Source organism: Marmota monax, unplaced genomic scaffold (assembly GCF_021218885.2).
Source record: "Marmota monax isolate L192 unplaced genomic scaffold, Marmota_monax_Labrador192_F-V1.1 WCK01_AAM20220418_F8-fsc00029, whole genome shotgun sequence".
Lineage (NCBI taxonomy): Eukaryota > Metazoa > Chordata > Mammalia > Rodentia > Sciuridae > Marmota > Marmota monax.
The window spans coordinates 8,456,428-8,478,011 of record NW_026693024.1 but is presented as its reverse complement, the minus strand read 5'-3'; the positions used below and the strand labels follow the sequence as shown (position 1 = coordinate 8,478,011).

General features: G+C 43.2%; 1 protein-coding gene and 1 long non-coding RNA gene across 3 annotated transcripts in view; one reads left to right on the top strand and one right to left on the bottom strand.

Moving 5' to 3' along the window:
* Positions 1-3,426: 3,426 nt before the first annotated feature.
* The window catches only part of Dsp (desmoplakin), a 47,798-nt gene continuing 29,640 nt past the window's right edge, over positions 3,427-21,584 (bottom strand). The window contains exons 13-24 of one of the 2 annotated variants that reach the window (XM_046453334.2): positions 20,484-20,610; positions 19,364-19,565; positions 18,470-18,696; positions 17,371-17,537; positions 16,784-16,922; positions 15,535-15,728; positions 14,284-14,446; positions 13,740-13,823; positions 12,974-13,081; positions 12,282-12,380; positions 8,778-11,072; positions 3,427-7,412 (exon numbers count right to left, since the gene is read on the bottom strand). In XM_046453334.2, the coding sequence (XP_046309290.1) occupies positions 4,170-7,412; positions 8,778-11,072; positions 12,282-12,380; positions 12,974-13,081; positions 13,740-13,823; positions 14,284-14,446; positions 15,535-15,728; positions 16,784-16,922; positions 17,371-17,537; positions 18,470-18,696; positions 19,364-19,565; positions 20,484-20,610 (7,048 nt within the window). In that variant the 3' untranslated portion in view covers positions 3,427-4,169. The remainder of the gene's footprint in view (positions 7,413-8,777; positions 11,073-12,281; positions 12,381-12,973; positions 13,082-13,739; positions 13,824-14,283; positions 14,447-15,534; positions 15,729-16,783; positions 16,923-17,370; positions 17,538-18,469; positions 18,697-19,363; positions 19,566-20,483; positions 20,611-21,584) is intronic. The other variant, XM_046453335.2, reaches the window with a different exon arrangement.
* Positions 8,903-13,154, top strand: LOC124098501 (uncharacterized). The gene is made up of 2 exons (XR_009227648.1): positions 8,903-9,027; positions 11,073-13,154. It is a non-coding gene; the product is annotated as an uncharacterized LOC124098501 (long non-coding RNA).

Sequence of the window (21,584 nt, the reverse complement as noted above, 5' to 3'; positions counted from 1 at the left end):
GACCGAATCTGAGAAAATTAATTTCATAAAGTATTTCTATGCATAGCTTAAATTTCCCCAGTGGTCCGTCCCCCAAATTCCTTTATAGCAGTTTCATTATTTCAACCCAGTGAGCTCCTTTTTAAATTACGACATTGAATTTTGTGATGAGCCTGGGCCGGTTGTCCTACAGGATATCCCTCATTCTGGATTTGTCAAATCTGCCCTCCCTCCACACCCCCCTATGTGTTAGTTGAAGCATTTTTGCAAGAACACTATATAGGACATGTATACCTTTTACTACATCCCATGGGGACATATACTTACTTAGATTCTCTTATTAGTAAAGTTAAATTTGACTACTTAATAAAGGTGGTGGCTAATTGTGTGTGTGTGTGTGTGTGTGCACTTTTCCACTGAATATGTCCCCAGCCCTTTTTATTTTGAGACAGGGTCTTGCTAAGTTGTTTAGAGCCTTAATAAGTTGCTGAGGCTGGCTTTGAACTTTCAATCATCTTGCCTCAGCCTCCCTAGTTGCTGGAATTACAGGCTAAATCTTTCCATTCTGATGGTGCTTTTTCCTCTTGGTAATGGCAAAGTAGTCTGTGGTCAATGGAGGAGAGAGGAGGGAGGAGGAGGAGGGAAGAGGAAGAGGGGGAGGAAGAGGGGGGAGGAAGGAGGAGGAGGAGGGAGGAGAGACATATCTTGAGACCATAAAAATATCATGTTCCCCAACTACCTTGTATAATCCTTCATTGAATCTGTTGCTACATATTATAAATGATAATTCCCTTACAGCATCATGCCCTCTACATTTATTAGGCTGCATTCTTTCTACACTTCCATTTTGTGGTTTATTTCACCATGGAATCAAGGGATTTCAAATTTAGTGTTTAAGGTTTTCAAATTTAGTGTTATATACTCTATCATCAAAAAATTCTTGTTGATACTCAAATTGTCCTAAATTTGGCCAGTGGAAACCACATTAAGCCACCCCTTATGCATCTTTGACATATCCCCTTTAGCCTGGGTGCTTTGTTTTGATTGCTCATGTTTTGTATTTTTACTTCTCAAGATCTGGAATCAGCTTTTAGTTTTCCTACATGGTTTTAACATCCAGAACCTAATATTTTTACATTTTTATTTTTTTCAAGCCTGATTGTCAAATCTATGCTTCCCTTTGCACTGTTTACCTTTGATAAAGGAATGATGAAGAAAACTTTTGAACAATTATTATTTCCAAAGACAAATAACATAGTTCTGACATTTTAAAAAGTGGTAATAATATTATAGATAGCACCATAAAATGCAGTAGGCCAGTAGCTATAAGCAGATGTGGAATAAGAGTTAAGTTCTAGAAGTAATTTTTTCATACTCTGCCCACACCATCTTTACTTTTTATTTGCATTACCATAGTTAGCCAAATGATCTGGGAAATGTGTACACTAATTTTGGGTGTGCCGTGATGATTCTATCGAAAGTGGATGTACTGTGTATGTGAAACAAGTCAAAACAGCCCAGGTCAGGTATTTCCTCTTTTGAGGGCACTATCGGTTTTATCTCAAAGCTTAGTGACAGCTGACAGCAGCTTGGAGGGAGTGGGGAAGATTTGTCAGCTGTCTGTATTCCTCTGTAGTTACTGTGTTAACCTGGGGAATCACTGTACATTGATGCTGTTAAGCCATTTAATCACTTTCCTGGAGAGGTCTCTAGACCTGTTCTGGGATAGGCTTGTTATGGACTAAATTGGGTCCTCCTCGCCAAAATCATCTATTGAAGCCCTAATTCACAATATGACTGTATATATGGAGATAGGGACTTTCAGGAGGTAAACGAGGTCAAGATGAGCCCCTAATCTAATAAAGAAGAGATACCAGAGCTCTCCCTCTCCTACCTCTCCCCCCGCCCAGTCCTCTCTCCACATGTGCATAAAGAAAAATCCATGTGACCACACATCAAGGAGGTGACCATGCACAAGCCAGGAGAAGAGGTCTCATGAGAAACCAACCCTGACAACACCTGAACTTGGATTTCCGGCCTCCAGAATTATAAGAAAATATAGTTGGTTAAGCCACTCAATCTGCAGTACCTTGTTATGACAGCCTGAAGTGACTAAGAGAGACTCCTAGCTCTAGCATAAGGAATTTCCTCTTCCACACCCCACAGCATTTGCTCTTTTTCCTGTTAGATGACAAGGGCTGTTTTTGTACCATCTGTTCCTAGCATGGGACCCATGGCTTCTGGCACCATTCAGGGTACACAGAACTCAATATCCAGTGAATAAAATTCATTTCAATTCCTCCAAATTTGGAGAGGAGATTAAGGGGAGGAAAAAGAAAAGTAAAATAAAAAGAAATGAAAGATGTGAAGGAAAAACAGTCCATTTGTTGAGAATGGAAATAATTTCACTCTAAGTACCAAAAGCCCCAATAACTTAAGTGGAGCTGACTTTAATGATTTTTATCATTCTCCAATTTTAGAACCTCATTTGCTCCCTATTTTCTATCTGTATTACGAGGTTTGTTTAATTTTACTGATATACATTGCTGACATTTAAAAGTTTTGCCACCGATTGTTTTGTGTGTCTCCTGTCCCCACCCAGACTGCAAATGCCTTGTAGTCGGAGGACTTGTAAATTCTACTGAATCTTCACAGCACCAGACATGGGTATTAAGTCAAGTCATATTAATTTAATGACAAATGCTGGATCATAGATAGTTTCTTCTTGATCCAAAGGAATACACCTTTATTTCATGGTACTTCAACCAAAGGCCTAGAACTCTTCAGGAATCATTTTCATAGATTCAGGGACAATTCTTTCCTCTTGGGGAACAAAATAAAACACTTGTCTTTTGTTTTGTGTTGTTACTTGAGATTGAACCCAGGAGTGCTCAACCACTTACCCACATCCCCAACCCCCCCGTTTTGTTTTGGTTTTTGTTTGTTTTGTTTTTGAGACAGGGACTCACTAAGTTGCTTAGGGCCTCACTAAATTGCTGAGGCTGGCTTTGAACTTGTGATCCTCCTGCCTCAGCCTCCCAAGCTGCTGGGAAACACTATGTGTTTTGAAGTTATCCCCAAAAGTCATCTTAGCCACTTAGTGATTTTTCATTTTTATGACAGTGACTTTTGCCAATGCTTCTTGGTACCCACTGTCCAGAATAAGCCAGGGCAGGTTTTTAACTTTTGAAGTGACCTATTTCCACTGGCTTCCTTCCAAAGATTCTACCTGATACACAGCTGGTAGAAAAGTGTGGAAAGAACTATCTTCAGAAGATCACTTTCTAACAAGAATTGCAAAGAGATATACAATTTTAATGTCCTTCTTCTATTAGGTTATTTAGTAAACAATCAAGTTAGTCCTGTTTTATGATAAATACAACGCTGCTGCTAAATGTCCTTCTGTGTACATACTATTGAACGTACTATGAAATCAACACACAAAACTTCCATAGTCTAAATGTTTATTGCCAGATCAGCAAACTTCATAGAGACACCTTTTAAAAGTACATAGAAAATGACCAGCAAAATAAACAGGAAACTCCGACCAAAGAAAAGCAAAGATGGCTGCTATCATGCACATAGTCAAAGTAATACCAAACCAAACAGGTGCAATAAAGGGTATATGGGTTACAAAATCCACATTCTTAAACTAAAGGAAACTCACTCCAAAATGCTTGGGGTGGGTGGGTGGGTGGGGTACGGTGGGAGTGGGAGTAATTTTCTCCTAATACAGAAAATGGAACTATGTAGAGGAGAAACAGAATGATAATTAGCACATCAGAGATGAATTTAAGTATTGTCTCCAAGAATATAAATCTGCCTTAGAGGCCAAAAAAAAAAAAAAAAAAATTCAAGAACTGATCAAAAAGCTAAACACAGAAGAGAAGGAACAAATGTTAACTTCAATTTGTGCTATCCTTACAAGTGATCACCACTCCATATACACTACCATTGAAGTGTACTACATTAGTTAAGAAGAACTCAAAAGATAAGAAACCAGAACAGCCTTTATTACTTGATTTCAACCATGGCTATCTTAAAGCATAGAAAGTTCTATCGCTATACTGCAAGCACCCAGTCTTCTTTTTTCTTTCTTTCTTTTTATTATTATTTTTTTGTTTGTTACTTAATAAAATAGACATTCATTTAAATGGATCCAAGGTAGAGCAACCATTTCCCACTGACCACTAGTGCCCAATGGAGCTACTGCTAAATGTGTAGGAATAAGAGTAGGAAGAATTTCCTGTGGCATCAAAGCTTCCCCTCCGGGAGCCACTGCGGGAGCCACTGCGGGAGCCAGAGCGGGACCCACTGCGGGAGCCAGAGCGGGAGCCTGGGGCTGAGGACATGTTATAAGGGCTGGGTAAGCCCTTGGACGACACGGAGGCAGCTTCCAGAAGGCGTAACCCTGTGATATCCTCTACCATGGAGCGATTCATGGCATCCTTATAGGATATTTTTAACTTGGTTTTGGGGCAGGTCAGGATTTTGGCGTAGCTGCTGGTGTCTTGCAGCCTCTGAGCCGCTCGGCCGTCGATGAACCCCTTTCTGATGGCTTCTTCTGTGCTTATCCTTCCATGCACCTCTGGGTCAACAAGGCCACCCGTGAGGTACTGGAACTCCAGGAAGCGCTGGCCTGCCTCATAGGGGAGCCATTTTTCTTTCACTGCTTCTGCTGCCGACATCTTCTTCTTCCCCTTCACACCTTCAAAGCCAATGAAGGCCTTCTGGGCAGGCTTCAGCCGGGTGGCCATATCTTGGTCAATTAGACCCTGGGAGACGGCATCCTGAAGAGACAGCTTCTGGCCGGTGGTCGGGTGGATGATGCCCCCAGTGCAGGCCTGAGCCTCCAGAAGCCTCTGCCCGGTGATGCTGTCAACGATGCCTCGCTCTATACCTTCTATGATGGAGATCTTCTCCAGGTTTTCTGTGTCAAAGATGGCCGCAATGGGGCTGGATTCTTCCAGGGAGTCGGAAAAAGAGCTGCTCCTGATGGTTAGATTCCTGACGCTGGAGATGGTGGAAATCTTACTCACCGATTCATGTCGGGAGCTGCTAAAAACATCATCGTTGACACTGGTGGACATGCCGCTGCCGTTGCCGATGCCGATGCCATTTTTCAAGGAGATCATGTCAGCAAACTGGGTCAGGCTCAGGCTGCCGGATCTGTACTGATCAAAGAACTTCCTGTCGACAAGACCCTTGTCAATAGCATCCTGAATGTCATACTGACTGCCTGTCTTCCTGTCCACCAGGACCACCCTGGTGGAGCCATCTGATCCCGTGATGGTTATTTCTTCCCACTCACATTCCTGCTCACACAGTTCTTTGAAGGTTTCATAATCGATCAGGCCCTTCTTGTAGGCCTCCTGGACAGACATCTCCTTATTGGTTTCTGGGTCAACTATGACCACTCTGCGCTTCCTGAGGGTATTCTTTTGTGAGGTCTGCACCTGTTTCTTCTTTTCTTTCAGGGGCAGAAGACAGAGCCCCGTCTCTTCATCCTTAATGCATCTTTCTTTGAGTTGCAGATAGGTAAGGTTTTCTTCAGTGTTGGGATCAAAGAATCCTTTGGTGTCATCACTTGGATCTGAAAGAATCTCACTGAGCTCCTCATTAAAGTAGCCCCTCTTGTACGCCATGTCAACGGGTAAACGATGGCTCTCCTTCGGATCAATGATCCCTCCAGTGGCAATCTGGGCTTCCAGTAAGCGGATGCCATGGCCCTTTTCGATGAGTTCCTTGTTCATGGCTTGGAACAGAGAGATGATGTTTCCAGTTTCAGGGTCATTATAACCAGTGACGGCTCTTTCTGCAGACAGGAGCTTCTCTTTGAACTCTATGCCCACCAGACCTCTTTTGTAGGCTTCCTCCACAGGTAACCTCAAGTTGCTAACAGGATCCACGATAAAGCCGGTGGCAGCTTGGGCTTCCAGCAACTCCAGAGCAGTACCAGGTCGCACCAAGCCGATTTTCATGGCCTCGTAAATGCCAAGCTTCTGTTTTGTGGTCTCGTTGTATATTCCTGCTATGCAGCTGGAACCCTGGAGGAAGTCCTTAATCCTCTCACCAACCTCATCATAAGAAATCTGACCTGATTCCAGTTCATTGACAGTGGATGGTCTCAATATACCAGAATCGACTAATTCGGTGACTGTCACGGGCTGTCTGATTCCCTGGAAGGACATGCTTCTCTTCTGTACCGTCAGCAAGAGCAGACCGGTGTGGGGTTCGATTCTGCACCTTTCCCTCAGTTGCATGTAACTGACCTTCTTTTTGGTAACCGGATCCACGAAATTCTTCTGACTATCTCGGGGGTCATTCAGGGACCGATACAAATCTCTGTCAATCAGCCCACGGGCCAAGGCGACATCCTTTGGCAAAAAGACACTATTCACGGGGTCGACTACACCCCCTGAAGCGATCTGGGCTTCCAGCAGACGCATCCCCGTTTCTCTGTCGATCAAATTCTTCTTGATGGCTTCTGAAACAGACACCGTCTTGCCTGAAAATGGATCATCAAAACCAGTGATGGCTTTTTCGGCCGTATAGATCTGCTGGCGGTCATCGAAATCGATCAGGTCCCGAGCGATGGCATTGTCCACGGTCAGCTTCTCATTCCGATGGGGATCAATGATGCCACCCGTGGCCGCCTGGGCCTCCAGAAGCATGACAGTAGATTCCGGGGTGATTAGCTTCTTTCTCTTGGCCTCTACCAAAGAGTATTTTTCCTTAGGAGAAGCAGACGCTCCTGCGATAGCTCCGGCACCCCGGAGGAAAGGCTGGATTTCAGAAGCGACTTCTTCCACCGACTTCTTGCCCTTCAACAGTTTGTCCAAGGTTGCTTTGTCAATCAGCTGGCACTCGTACAGCTGCATGGCCGTCACCTTCTTCCTGAGGCCGTCAAACACCAGCTTGGAGGAGTCGACGGTCCACTCATACTCGGTCTGTGTCTCCCGGTGGGACCCGTAGGGGCGCTGTCGGAGTTTGTCGATCTCTCTCTGAAGCCTGCAGCGCTCTGTCTCCAGCTGGGACTGAGTCTCCCTGGAAGAATCCTCCAGCTTCCGCCGGCACCTCTCTTCAATCCTCTTGATCTCTGCCTGGAGTCTTTCGATCTCACTCCTAAGGCTGTTCTTCTCCCTCTCGCTCTTTTCTCTTTCTGCCTCTATCTTCCGAATCGCCTCCTCCTTGCGGGAGTACTGGGTTTTCCACTGGTTCAAGTCATTCTGGATCTGCTGTTTCTCGCTCTCCAGGCGCTGCTTCACCCTGCTCTCGGCCTCTAGGGACGATTTCAGACGATTCAGCTCGTCCTCCAACCTCTGCAGCCTCGCCTTGTCTTGCTCCAGGACTTTGATTTTCACCAGAAGGCTCTCTCTTTCCTGCACCACCTGAGTGCACTGACTCTTGGATTCCTGAATCCTGTTAGATGCCTAGAATTAAAAAAAGAAAAGGGAGAAAAATAACATTTTGATCATATCATGGGACCATCGTCATTTCACTTCACTTCCTGTATCTTTTTTAACTTGTTTACTTATTTTTCCTTTCTATGCTTTCTCTGGATATACTCTTAACTCACAATCTTATAAATTCATGGAAAAGTTCTGTAAATATATCTTGCCACTCTGATAAATGGCTTCGTACTTACTGTTTATTTTCCTTTTTTTTCCCATAGAAGGAACTAGAAGTTGTAGACCTTACTCTTAAAAATAATTATGGTTCAAAAACCTATGGGGAGTTTTGATCCAGGTTATCATCCCTGCTATGCCTACTTGTCACCTGTTACAGCTAGGTTAACATGTTTAAGAAAGCAATAGCAACATACAGATATACACCCCCCCACACACCCAATCCCACACAAATATTGTCTGTGGAGGTCAAAGAAGTTATCTTTAAATTAGAGGTTAAAAGAAGAAAGGACAAACAGAAAGAAACACAAGGATCATGATCAAAAGAGAACGGAACATCATGCACCAATTAAAAAAAAAGTGAGGCACAGAAGAGAGCAGAAGAATGCATGCAGAAAAATCATCTAAGCAAGCAAGGAAAGGTGATTTTAAAAATCGCACAGAAAAATGCTTTAATGTGGATTTGAGAAAAGTTCAAATTTAAAATGTACATCCCAGCTCACTATCTTACTTATTTATTCATTTTAAATTTTGGTTATTTATTTATTTTAATTTTTTGGTGCTAGGGATTGAACCTCATGCATGCTAAGCACAGGCTCTGCTGCTGAGCTCCACCCCAGCCAAGAGCTACTTTCTAGAAAGCAAAGGAGAACAGTCAGAGAAAGTGATCTTACATGTTATTCTTATGCTCGAGTTTTCTTTTTCTTTTTTGGTACTGGGAATTAACTCAGGGGAGCTTAATCACAGAGCCACATCCCAAGTCCTTTTGAAATATTTCATTTAGAGACAGGATTTCTCCAAGATGCTTAGGCCCTCGCTAATTTGCTGAGGCTGGCTTTGAACTTGAATCCTCCTGCCTCAGCCGCCCCAGCTGCTGGGATTACAGGCATGCGCCACCATGCCCGGCCATGCTCAAGTTCTTAAGAGCTGGGCCAAATAGGCCCCACACAGACTGACAAATTATGTAATTACAGGAGGAAAGGGGAAGGGCATTGAAATTATCTTAAAGCAGTTATCTGGACTTTTGACAGGTAGCAGTTAAGCCATCAAAAGAAAAATCAGACATTCTAGAAGCATCCACGTCAGTAGCAAGAGCACAGTTCAGGAGAGATGACCGTAGAGTGAATCATTTGAGAAACAGTGAAGCTGTGATCAAATATTTGTGAATACCTCTAAAGCCTGCTTTTGGAATTTCTCAATTTCCTGTCTCAAATTTTCCCTCTCTCTCTGTAAATCATTAATCAGCCCCTGCAGTTCCAGGGTTCGGTTGTTGCTGATCTGCAGCTGGCTCCTGAGCTCGGAGATGGTGGCGTTTTTATCGCTATCCGCCTCGCTGCGGCCCCTGCGCAGCTCATCGTATTCCAGCCTCAGGTTCCGCAGTTCTTCCTCCAGCATCAGGTGCTCCTTGGTCAGGTTCTCGGTGAGTGACTGCAGCCTCTCGATTTCTATCTTGCTTTCGTTTAGGCTTCTGCTCTTATCTTCTATGGCCTTCTGGAAATGCTCGTTCCTCACCTGAGCCTGCTTGACATTTTCCTGCTCCTGGAGCAACTGCCGCCTCAGGGTCTCGACCTCGGAGGACAGCCTCCTCAGCTCCTCCTGGGTCCTCTGCTTCTCCCTGAGGTGGCCCTCCAACACGTCCCTCTGCTGCCGGAGGTCATCCTCGCTCCTTTTCTTGACAATGGACGCCTGCTCCAGCTGCTGGGTCAGGTTGGTGATTTTGATGACTTGCTCTTTCAAAGACCGCCTCATGCCTTCCAGCTCTTCTTCCAACTTCTTCCTCTTGGAAGAGTCTTCGGAGGCCGTCCTCTTGAGCCGATTGAGCTCCTCCTCCACTTTCTGCTTCTGCAGCTGCAGATCCTTCAGGGAGCTCTGGAACCGCGTGACATCCTGATCCTTCAGGGTCCTCTCCTGGGAGACCCTTTCGTAGTCGATTCTCAGGCGCGTCAGCTCTTGCTCCTGAACCTTCAATCTGCTTATGGTCTCCGACGCGCTACTGTTGGCCTTCTGCAGGTCATACTGGACCCTTTGCAATTTCACATTCTCGTCTTCCAGACATTTCCTTTCATTTGTTTCTTTCTCTATCAGTTGTTTCAGCCTCTCTATCTCCTTGTTTTTATCCTGGATGGTCTTGGCAGCGTCGTCCAGGGACTGCTTGTATCTCATGCTCTCCTCCGTTCGCATCTGAGTGACCTGTCTCAGCTCGATCTCCAGCTGCTGTTTCCTCTGAGACAGCTCCGAGCCCGTGGCCTTTTGCTGCTGGACGTTTTCTTCAACCCTCCTGAGACTCTCAGTGGTCTGGGCTAAGGTGTTCTTTAGCCTCTTTATCTCCTCGGATAAGCTCCTGTTTTCTCTGGTGAGATTGTCTATCTGGGCCCGGTAGCCACTGGTGTCCTCTTCCTTCTGCATGGTGAGCTGGTGGATGGTGGTCTTGGTGATATTGATCTCGGTCTCGAACTGGTTTTTCAAGCTAATGATCTCCTCATCGTAACTGTTCCTTACCTTACCCAGTTCGTTTTCATATTCCCGGCGGCGCTTGGCCTCTTCCTGAAAATCGGCTTTGAGCTTTTCGATCTCCTTATTTTTATCCTGAATGGTCTTGGCCGCCTCTTCCAGCGACTGCTTGTGCCGGGCGTTGTCCTCCGAGCGCTGCTGGATGACCTGCTTCAGTTCCATCTCCAGTTGCTGCTTCTTCTGCATGATCTCGGAGCCGCAGGCTTTCTGCTGAAGGACATTCTCTTCCGCCCTCCTCCGCTGCTCGGTGGTCTGCAGGATGCTGTCATTGAGCCTGACGATCTCATCCTTCAGATCTCGGTTCTCCCTCGAGAGTCTGTCCAGCTGGTTTCTGAGATTTTTGGAGTCATCCTCTTTCTGCATGGATATCTCCTTGATGGTGGTCTTCGTAATGTTAATCTCTGTTTCATACTTGTTCCTTAAATTACTCATCTCCTCATTATAGTGGTTTCTTACCTTTGCCAGCTCATTTTCATATTCTCTCTTCCGGGCGCCCTCCTCCTGCAGAAGAACCCTCAACCTCTCTATCTCGTACTCCTTCTCCTTGATGGCTTTCTCAGACTCTAGTTTCTGCCAACCGAGGCTCTCCTTTTCGCACTGCCTGGCTTTCTGCAGCTGGTCATAGTCGTTCTTCTGTTGGTCGAATCTGTCCTCCACCGTCTTTCTCCGGCGCTTCTCGTCTTCGACCTCGTAGGTCAGCCGGGTGATCTTCTCGTTGAGCTCTTTGATCTGGGCGTAGCACTTGTCCAGATTTTGCTTGGCCGACTTCCCGTCCAGCTCGGCTTGTCTCTTCAGCTCCTCCAGGCTCACGAGCTTCGCTTTGAACTGGGAACACTCCGCCTGGTATTTCTGCAGGTTCTGATCCAGGAATTTGTTCTTGTTGCAGTTTTCCGAGTTGGCATCGCGGGCCAGTCGGAGCTCCTCTTCCAAAACTTCGATTTTGGTGTTTTTCAGCTGCGGAAACGAAAGGAGAAAGTGAGGTTGCAAGAAAAGCACCTGGCACCACGAGACAGAAGTAGTACGTTTCCCCTCCCAGACCGATGTACATTCGTCTTGATCTTTACACACCCACCAACACACTCACAGTGATGAGGCAAAAACTACTAGACAAAAGCTCAAGAAATCTCGAGCCTCTTCCCAATTTTCCCATCAACCTCTTGCATAAAGTCAGAATGACAGGTCATCTTTGAGCCTCAGCTTCCTCATCTATAAAATAGAATCATTTCTTTCAAGATTAAAAGTGTATGATTTCATACAAGATGCTCCTTTTTATTTGTTTGTGAGGTTTTGAGTTTTGGTTTTTTTGGTACCAGGGGTTGAACCCAGAGTGCTTTACCACTGAGTGACATCCTCAGCCTATTTATTTATTTATTTATTTTTGTGGTGCTGGGGATTGAACCCAGGGCCCTGTGCATGCGAGGCAAGCATTGTACCAGCTGAGCTATATCCCCATCCCTTTATTTCTTATTTTGAGACCAGGGTCTTGCTAAGTTGCTAAACATCTCACAAAAGTTGCTGAAGCTGTCCTTGAATTGTGATCGTCCTGCCTCAGACTCCTGAGTTGCTGGGATTGCAGCCAGATGTTCCTTTTATTTCCCCCATAAACTCAATTCCAATATTAGAAAGGAGGAGTCAATTGAGTAATTATTCAACATGAAAGATTCAAATCCAGCTAGTCCAGGATGTACTTACCCAAAATTTTACACAAAGAAATAAAGCAAAATCCTTGACCAAACACCTATAAATTATTGTTGTTTTTTTCCAGCAAAATTAAGTGGCTGCAATATTGCAAATATCTAAATCCATTTAGAGGAGCATAGGACTAATCCCAAACTCACAAACTGTATTACATTGAATTTTTACTGGAAATTTCAGCTTTATCAGTTTCTAAATTCACAATAATGATGTAGTAATAATACCATTCTATTCTATTTTCTTTTCTTCTATTTTTCCTGGTACTGGGATTGAACCCAGGGTGCTGCATTACTGAGCTACGTCTCCAAACCTTTTAATTTTTGAGATAGAATCTCGATAAATTGCAAAGGCTAGTCTCAAATTTGCAATCCTCCTGCCTCAGTCTCCCAAGTAGCTGGGATTACTGGCATGCACCATTGTGCCCGGCTCTATTTTATTTTTCTGATAATCCAAGGAAATAGTCAATACCTTCAGATCTTCCAAACTCTTCAGCATCTCACTTAAGAATCTATAATAGTCTCCAGACCTTGTAAGTAGTTCTATGTACCGAGCATGAATCTCTGCAGCCTTAGAGAAAAGGAAGAAAAGAAAGAAAACATTATATATATCATTTTAAAAAGTTATATGCATTCTATGCAGGCTGATCAATTTTGCTTTCTAAGATAATGAAATCATGACATCATAATTTAAAAAGTAAATTCCTTTCTTTCATGTATGCTTGTTCCAAAATCTAGAAGAACAGCAAGACAAAGGGTCCAAAACATTTATACTCCATTCTTGTTGCTCTAGGATTTTTCTCCCCCTAAACCATCTGATGGTTGATATTCTCTAAAATCTTTGGGGAAAAGTTGTCTTTTAGAAACTTACTCCCCCTATATATAATGCCCACTTTTTAGAAGTCTCCTTCACCAAACCCAGAAATTTAAATCCAATTTCTGTAAAGACTAACATATTAAACGATACACTCAGACTCCACTGATCATTTCCTAAAATGTGTCATGTATTGATGACTCACAGTGAAGGGGGCATAACCTGCTATTAAAACGGTTTTTTTAGTGGATATCCTATAATAGGGATGACTTCAGGATGAACAGGCAAGAAACAGGGAAATGGGAGACAGAAGGAAGGGTGGACTCTCAGGGATCTGTAACCACATGTACCTCTTGCAGAATCACCCCAGACGGGGACTGAACCATGGTTCTCTTGATAGGTATGTTCAGTAGAGTTTCCAGGCCGGAGGTATATGATGCCAGCTGGAGTTCATAATCCTACAGAAGAAAAGTTTAAGAAAACTTTTTTTTTTTTTTCGGCAATGCTTGTGATCAAGCCCGGGGCCTCAAGCATGCTAGGCAAGTGCTCTATTACCCAAGTACACCCCAACCCTTAGAAAACCATTCTTAATGGACTCAAAAGGAGTTGTCACTAACAGCTACAATTTCACATTTAAATCCTCAAATTATTTCTGATCACCCACCCCAAAGACTGTGTTGCGCTGTAGGGTCCAAGCAGCTAATATTATGTTATTAAATGAAGCACATACATTTTTACATGTTAATTGGAGAATTTGCACAAAGCCACCAGTCTCAAGAATAAAGACTAGCCAGTTCCAAAGACAGCACCAATGTGCAATGAATTCAGGTTAATAGACAACAAACTTTTACGGTTTGTTCAGGAAGAGAAAACAGAGAAGTCATAATCACTACGCTCAAAAGTTTATATAATCTTTAAAGCAAATATCACAGCAATAAGAATCTTGACAAAACACCAACATTCCTTTTTTTAAAGATGGACATACTACCTTTATTTTATTTATTTTTATGTGGTGCTGAGGATCGAACCCAACGCATCACATGTGCTAGGCAAGCCCTCTGCCCCTGAGCCACAACCCCAGCCCCAAGACCAACATGCTTAATGAAACCAACATACCTTAATGGAATTTGCACAAAGTTCAGCGACCTTATGCACTTCTTCTGATTTGTCTCGTTTTCCAGATATTTCATTGTGCAAGTTCTATTCAAAGAATACAATTTTACAAATGTTAAAGCATCCAGAGGTTTTAAAATAAATGTTCTTTCACTCTTTTTTCCATGGTTACTGGTTTCTTTTCTTTTCTTTTTTTTTTTCTTTCACTTACAACTACACATACCGGCCTCTTGCTTTCAGTTACATTTAGGATCAGGAAAAAAGTTACTACATCATCATCATCATCATCATTATTTATAAGAGGTTACTTAAAGCTACTTTACTAGAACATGCAAAGAACAATATTACATTATTTCTGCATCCATAATGACACTAGTTTCTAAATACCTCAGTCACTATTCACTGGGGCATTTTTTAAAGCAAAATGGATATATAATATGAAATACATATCATTTCAAATGAAGGTACTGCTGTGAAAACCAGAAGAAAGTACAGCCTACACCCAATTAATCTCAAAACAACTATGGAATGACAAATTGGCTTATACCTTCTGCTCATTCAAAAACCTCATGACGGTGTTGGAGTCGCAAAATTTCATGGACTCCAAGGAATCCTGGCGGCGCTTGGCATCGTGCAGCCACTTGCAGAAACTCTGATAGTTATCACGATAATTCCTTAGTTGTTTGATGTGTTTCTCAAGGTCCCACAATCTGGGAAAAATAGATGATGAAACAAAATTATTAAGATCGCTGTTATTATTCCTAAAATAGGTACAGACTGAGCCACCTGCAATTCCACTGTGAACACGTGCCCGCACGAACATTCACAACAGCACTTCCCACGGTATCCCCAAACTGGGAACAACCCAAGTAGCCGTCAAACGACGAAAGGATAAAGAACATGTGGAATAGCCAAGCAATGGAATACTATTTGACCATAAAAAGAAATGAAAAAAGGAAAGAGAGAGAGAGAAATTAAAAAAAATAATAAGAAGAATTGGTACAATGTGAATAAACCTTGGAAGCATTTACAATATGTGAAAAAAGCCCAAGGCCATATATTGTATGATGCCATTTATACCAAGTGTCCAGAATGGGCAGATGTAGAGTGACAGAAAGCAGCTCAGTGATTGTCTAGAACTAGGGGACTGGGAGAGAAGGGAGGTGACTGCCCCTGGATACAGGTTTCTCTGGGGAGTAATGAAAATGTTCCACACTCATGTTGTAAGGCTGGGGATGTGGCTCAGTGATAGAGCACTTGTCTACCACGTGCAAGGCCCTGAGTTCCATCCCCTGCACCACCACCACCCAAAATCAGGTTGTGGTGTTTGCACAACTCTGAATATACTAAAATCTGCTGAATCGTATTTTTAAATGAATGAATTGTATACGGGTCATAGCTCCATGATGATTTTAAAAAGCACTTAAAATAAACAATAAGCAAGGCAATTCAGTAGACCTTTGTCAGTAGATGTTTTTAGACCCTCATCTGCAGTAAGGCATTTCCCTTTGCAAACAATTTAATTTTTGGACAAAAATACATTCAAAGCCACTCCTCCTTCGAATGGCCATCACATGAGTTGACAGGGCCTAAAAGAACTTGTCAATGACTTCTGCTATTTCTTGAGGTCCTTGGAAGGCTATTGGGATCTACTCTCTGTTTCGAGAAGAGCACCTATTAGGGCTTCATTTGTGCACAAGACCAAAGCATTATTTTTGGTAGCAAAAATAAAATGCTTCAAGTGGCATTATCCACTGGCACCACCAGCAGAGGAGAAACTGGGATGGGGTTGGCACACCTGTAGTCTATCTGTTTGTCGATTTTTTGCCAGCGATCTGACAGCTGTGTGACTTTTTCACTGAATTTGCCCAGATCCAGGTCGTAAAGCGGATACTGCTGGGAGGTCTGAGAGTGTATTTGCTGGGCTTTCTGCAGTTCCGTCTTCATGGTGGCCAACAACGACTTCTTCAAGTTCAAGTCATTTTTTATTTTCTGCAAGAGATTTTTTTAAAAGAAAAAAAAAATGAGCACATACAAATTTAGCTCTTTCCCCACTCGATGCTACACCACAAATCACTAAATAAAAACAAACAACAAAAAAGTTTTGGGGGTTCAGCATGTAGCTTAGTGGGAGAGTGGGTTGGTATATATAAGACCCTGGGGTCAATTCTCACCACTGCAAAGAAAAGAGAAAGTTTACTGAAGTCTTTATTCATATGTTTTAGTGATGATCAACCCAGGGAAATACATTTACTGAATTTCTGTTTCTCAGGATTTATTCCAGTGATCTAGTTCCCTGTGCTAGAGAACTGCTAAACATGACATACTATTCCTGAATAATTATAATGCCTATGAACATATTAAAGGTTCCGAGGAGCTCCATAGTAAAGAAATCAGTTAGACTCACAATTCCCCAAACTAATCCCACCACAAATTACTTTCTCATAGAGTTCCTGCTAATACACGCTGGGAAACAGAGTTCCGGAGGTGACAACTGGTATCAACATGTGTGGCCAGTGAAAGCCAGGAATCTTCACAATTCATGAAATGGAGGAAGTCTGAATAAAGTATGAGCTTTAGTTCATATTAATATATCAATATCGATTCATCGTCATAACAAATATTTCATACAATTTTAAGATACTAATAACAGGAGAAACTAGAGGCAGGATATATGACTGTCTATACTGTCTTGTCAATTTTTTCCATAAATCTGGAACTGTTCTAAAAGTAAAATGCACTTCAGAAAGTTAGAGGAAAACAAGCCAGATTGGTGGTGCATGCAGGTAATCCCAGTGATTTAGGAGACTGAGGGAGGAAGACTGAAAATTTAAAGCCAGCCTCAGCAACTTAGCAAGACTTTGTCTCAAAATTAAAAACAAACAAACAAACAAAAGGTTGAGGGTATAACTCAGTGATAGAGTTCACTGGGTTCAATCCCAATATAAAAAAAAAAAAATCAAAACAACACTCATGAAAACTAGGTGAGGTGTATATCGGGAGCTGGGTCCCCTGTCACTTCCCATGAACTGGGCGGCTGGTATTACCTTCAGTCCACAGCGGTAGGCCTCCACTTTATCCAGGTCCAGGCAAACCGTTTCCTCTTCGGTGAGCCTGGCTTCATAGACCTTTAACATGTCTTCCGTCTGGAGAACAGCCTGCAGGAGTGCTCTCACTGCACACAAGCTGGAAAGAGCAAGAGAAGCAGAAAAAACTCCCAGTGACATCATCAAAGGGTAAGCATTGAGCTCCTGCCACCACTCATGAAGGAGAACCACATCAGGGCCATGCAATACACTTCGCCTATTTTATAAGCCATGGAAGTGGTGATCTTTTTCTCTCTTGTAATTCTGACCACTGTTTCACATTTAATTAAGAATTCCAAATTCTGGCCCCTATACCTTAATTCTGAGATATGTGAGGAGAGTTCTAAGACTGCAGAAAAGAATTAACTCCTTAGACTAGAGGATGCCCTCCCCAAACCAGAGACCACAGAGAAGAGTTAAGGAAACTTCTAGTGATGAGAGGATCTGTAAGGCCAAAGCCCCCAGGAACCACACACACATAGCAAATGAAGTCTTCAAGATTGTCTCTGGGCAAAAGCAAAACATCCTTTGGTGTTGGCTGTGCCTACCTATTTAAGTAGCCATCTGAAACACCGTTGATATTTTCCAGTTTCTGGAATAGTCCAAACACCTCATTCTGTAAATAGCAATATTTCTCAGAACCTCTGAAGTTAGCAAGCATGTCCTTAAGCTGGTTGAGAACTTCTGCAATGGCCTGCGAATCATTCTGTACACTCTGCCAACAAGGAAGGAAAGCACCTCTTATTCGCTGCGTGATTTTTGAAAATTTATTTTTTATTATACGTAACTTCAGGTGGACAACCTCGAATTTTCATATACATGTGGGAAATGAGTACTCAGGTAAGCAAATTGATATATAATCACTTTCCACAGGTTTTGTGTAAGTGTGTGTGTATGTGTGTGTGTGTGTGTGTGTGTGTGTTAAGAACACCGAAAATCTCTCTTAGTAAATTTCCTTTCTTTCTTGTGTGTGTGTATGGATGTGTTGTACTGAGGATTGAACCCAGAGGTGCTTCACCACTGAGCTACATCCCCAACCCTTTTTTATTTTAAGACAGGTCCTCACTAAGTTACTGAGGCTTGCCTTGAACTTGTGATCCTCCTGCTTCAGCCTCCCATAATATTATTTCCTGTAGTCCTCCTTCTGGAAAACTCTAGAGCTCTAGACTTCTCCTACACAACTGCAATTCTGTATCCTCTGACCTCCATCTCCCTGTCTCTTCCTGGGCCCACTTCCTGGTAATCACTCTTCTACTTTCTATTTTTATGATGCTGACTCTTTTTCTGGTTCCGCCCGTAAGTGAGATCATGCACTGCTTGCTTATCTGTGCCTGGCTTATTTCACTTAGCACTCTGTCCTCCTCCAGGTTCATTCATAACAGTTGCGATGAGCAAAATTCTTTCTTTTTTTAAAAAACTGCATAATATTCCACTGTGAACACGTCACATTTCTGACAATCAATGCTTATTACTCTGCAATACGGCTCCATGATTTTTAGGATCATTTTTGCCCTTAAAAAAAAATCCTCACTGTAGCAAAAGAAAACAGACTAATGTATTTGCCTATAAACATACTAACCAGGAGGCTTTAACTGATCACAGACGAATGGAAAAATACAGGCAGAATCGGAGTGGATCCCCACCCACCTTGAGCTCATTGATCTTCACGGTGATGTGGTGTGAAGACCCCTGGTCTGTCAGCAGGAGGTTTTTCAGTGACATCCTGCCCTCACAGTGCTCCATCTGCCTGCGGATCTTCTGGAGCTCCATCAGCAGCCAGGTCTCTTGCTTGTCACATTCTCTGTTGGTCTCAATGACTTTATTATGGTTGGCATCTTGGCAGGAACCAACGTGAGTGATTTCAGTTGTGGTTACTGGAAAAATAAAGGGGGGGGCCACAAAAAATCAGAGAATTCCCAGCTGGCAGGGGGCAAGGCCTCAAAAAACATCGATACTGCACAAAATTAGGCCTACTTCCTTTGATCTGATTCCAGAAATCCAGTGTATGAAGGACTTTGGGTCCTTTGGATAAGGCTTAGTCCCCCAAAGATTCATATGCCAGAATATTGATCCTAATCTAACACTACTGAGGTGATGGGACTTCTAGGAGGTGGGGAGGCCTAGTGGGAGGTGATTAGATTATGGGGGCTCCACTCTCAGAAGGGATTAATGCCCCCTCTCTTGGCATTGGAGTAAAACTCTGGAAACTAGATTCGTTCTCCAGAGAGCATGTTGCTCTAAGTGAGGCCACCCCATGCATGTGGCCCCTTCTGCATGTGACCATGTCCCTTCCTGCTTCTCCTGTTGTGATTCAGTCAGAGTTCCTTCACCAGATACTTTCCAGCCACCAGAATTGTGAGCTAAATAAACTTTAAAAAAAAAAAATAAATTACCCAGTTTGGAGTACTCTGTTATAGCAACATAAAACAGACTAAGACAATATCTTTCAAAGAAATGATCTGATACAAGTTTCATACAAATGACTTTCTTTTTAACACCACATATGTGTTTGAGACAAAGAGAAAGATGCCCCAGGCTGACCTGTCTGGTGCTGGGGATGGCCAGGGAGTTGGATGACCAGGGTCTGGTAATGCTTCTGTGCATCCGTGAACTGAGACTGCATCTTCCGCTTGTCATCATCACCAAACATCTCAGAGCCCTGGCTATTTCTGATGAACTCTTGGTAATGTAACTCAAGGTCAGATATGGTCTTCATGTAATCTTCCTGCCTCATCGTCTTCAGCTGCAAGTTAAGTCAGGCAAGGTAAATCAGAAAGAAGTGATTTATAGGGGACCAAACCCAGAGTCCTGCACATTCTGAGAAGTCACTCTATCACTGAGCTACAATACCAGTCCCTCTTAAAAAATTTAAGACAGGGTCTCACTAGGTTGCCGAGGCTGGCCTTAAAATTGTGTTCCTCCTGCCTCAGTCTCCTGAGCAGACGGGGTTAGAGGTGTGCACCACAGTGCCTAGTCTGATTTTTTTTCTATGGAATTTTTTTTCTTTAAATGAAATATTAGGGCACAGCAAAGCTTCTCTTACTATAAAAATGAGCAGGGAGGAGCCCCCCCAAAAAAACATTTGCCCATTCTGGTCCTTCTCCTTACTGATCCCTGACCCCCTAAAAACATCCCAAATAAGATTCTCCAGACAACTTAAAAACCCCTGATATATAGTAACTAGCATTTTCCATGTTCGTCTGAGAGTTCTACTCTGCCCTGACTTCTGTGGTAATCAGCCATTCATGACCTCATGGTTCATTTTATCTAAGGAGAATAGGCTCCAGAATCTTACTTTGCCTTTCCACAGTTCATCAGGTTTCTTCAATCAGTATTTCTGCTTGTCTCATAAGTAGCCATGTGCTGACTCCTCCTGGCTGTTTTTGATCTGATTTTTTTTTCCCCACAGTGCCAGGGACGAACCCAAGGCCTTGTGCATGCTAGGTAAGAGCTCCAGCACCGAGCCACCCTGCCAGCCCCTCCTGTTCTACACTGGACAGATCACAGCCTCTATGGAAGGCTAAGCATCCTCACTTGATGAGATGCAAAAGCGCTAACTACCAGCTCACAGGTTTGCCTGGGGGGCTGGGGGTGGAGCTCAGTGCTCAGTGCTTGCTTAGTATGCACCAGGCCTTGGGTTTGAGTGGTCCTGGGGACGTACCTTGGCAATAGTCATGGCCCTGATTTTCTCGATGTCGATCATGCAGTAGTGCCAGGACACGAGGCTCTTCATGTTGATGTACAGCTGGTTCCACAGAGCCAGGATAGCTTCATAGTATTGCTCAATCCTGGGAGGCGTAAAGGGAAAACAGGCTAGGTAGGACTTTCACACCTCAACCCACACCGAAATCTGATGTGCTTACCCAATTGAAACAATCCCCTACAAAGTAACAGGCATGTGTTTAATTTCTAACACTGTCAACATTTCGATGGATGTGGACTTGTCTACTCCCTACAGAGTATGTGCTCAATTTGTCTACATTTTAATAGCTTCTTCAAATCATTCTGGATGAAACATGCAGTAGGATTTTGGGTGGTGTGTTGTTTGTCAGCAACTTTTGATGGACAGAGGTCTAATGTGGCAGGGCAGGCACATTCGATGCCAATGACAGCCAAAGTCTGTTCATGAGGACATGGAGACTCATTGAGCTACTCTCTCTATTCCACATATGGTTGCAGATTTCCATGCTGAAAGGTTTAAGAGAAACTTCTCTGTGTATGATCTTTAAAATGAATGTTCTATTAATAAGCAAGTATTGATATTAAAGGAATTTTACACTTGGGACTATATGCAAAATGAACGATTTGCTAACAAGAGAAACTTCAAAGCAAGAGCTTCAAAGAGTGTGACAAGTATTATTCACTGTGGCCCCCGCAGAGCCAGGTTTTATTATTGTACCAGGGATTGAACCCAGGGGCGCTTAACCACAGAGCGACATCCACAGCCCCTTTCATATTTTGAGACAGGGTGTCGCTAAATAACTTAGGGCCTTGCTAAATTGCTGAGGCTGGCTTTGAATTCATAATTCTCCTGCCTCTGCCTCCCCAGCCGCTGAGATTATAGGTGTGAGCCACCACACCTGGCTGATTTCTTTTTTTAGGGTCTTCAACATAAAATTGCAAGACAAAGTAAAGGTGACCTTCACGTGGTCCCTTTTCTGGGAGGCAAATATGATTTAAAAAAAAAAAAAAGCTGATCTAAGCTTGTTGTCTCGGCACATTCCCCCCCCCCCCCACATCCCACACCCCACACACACACACA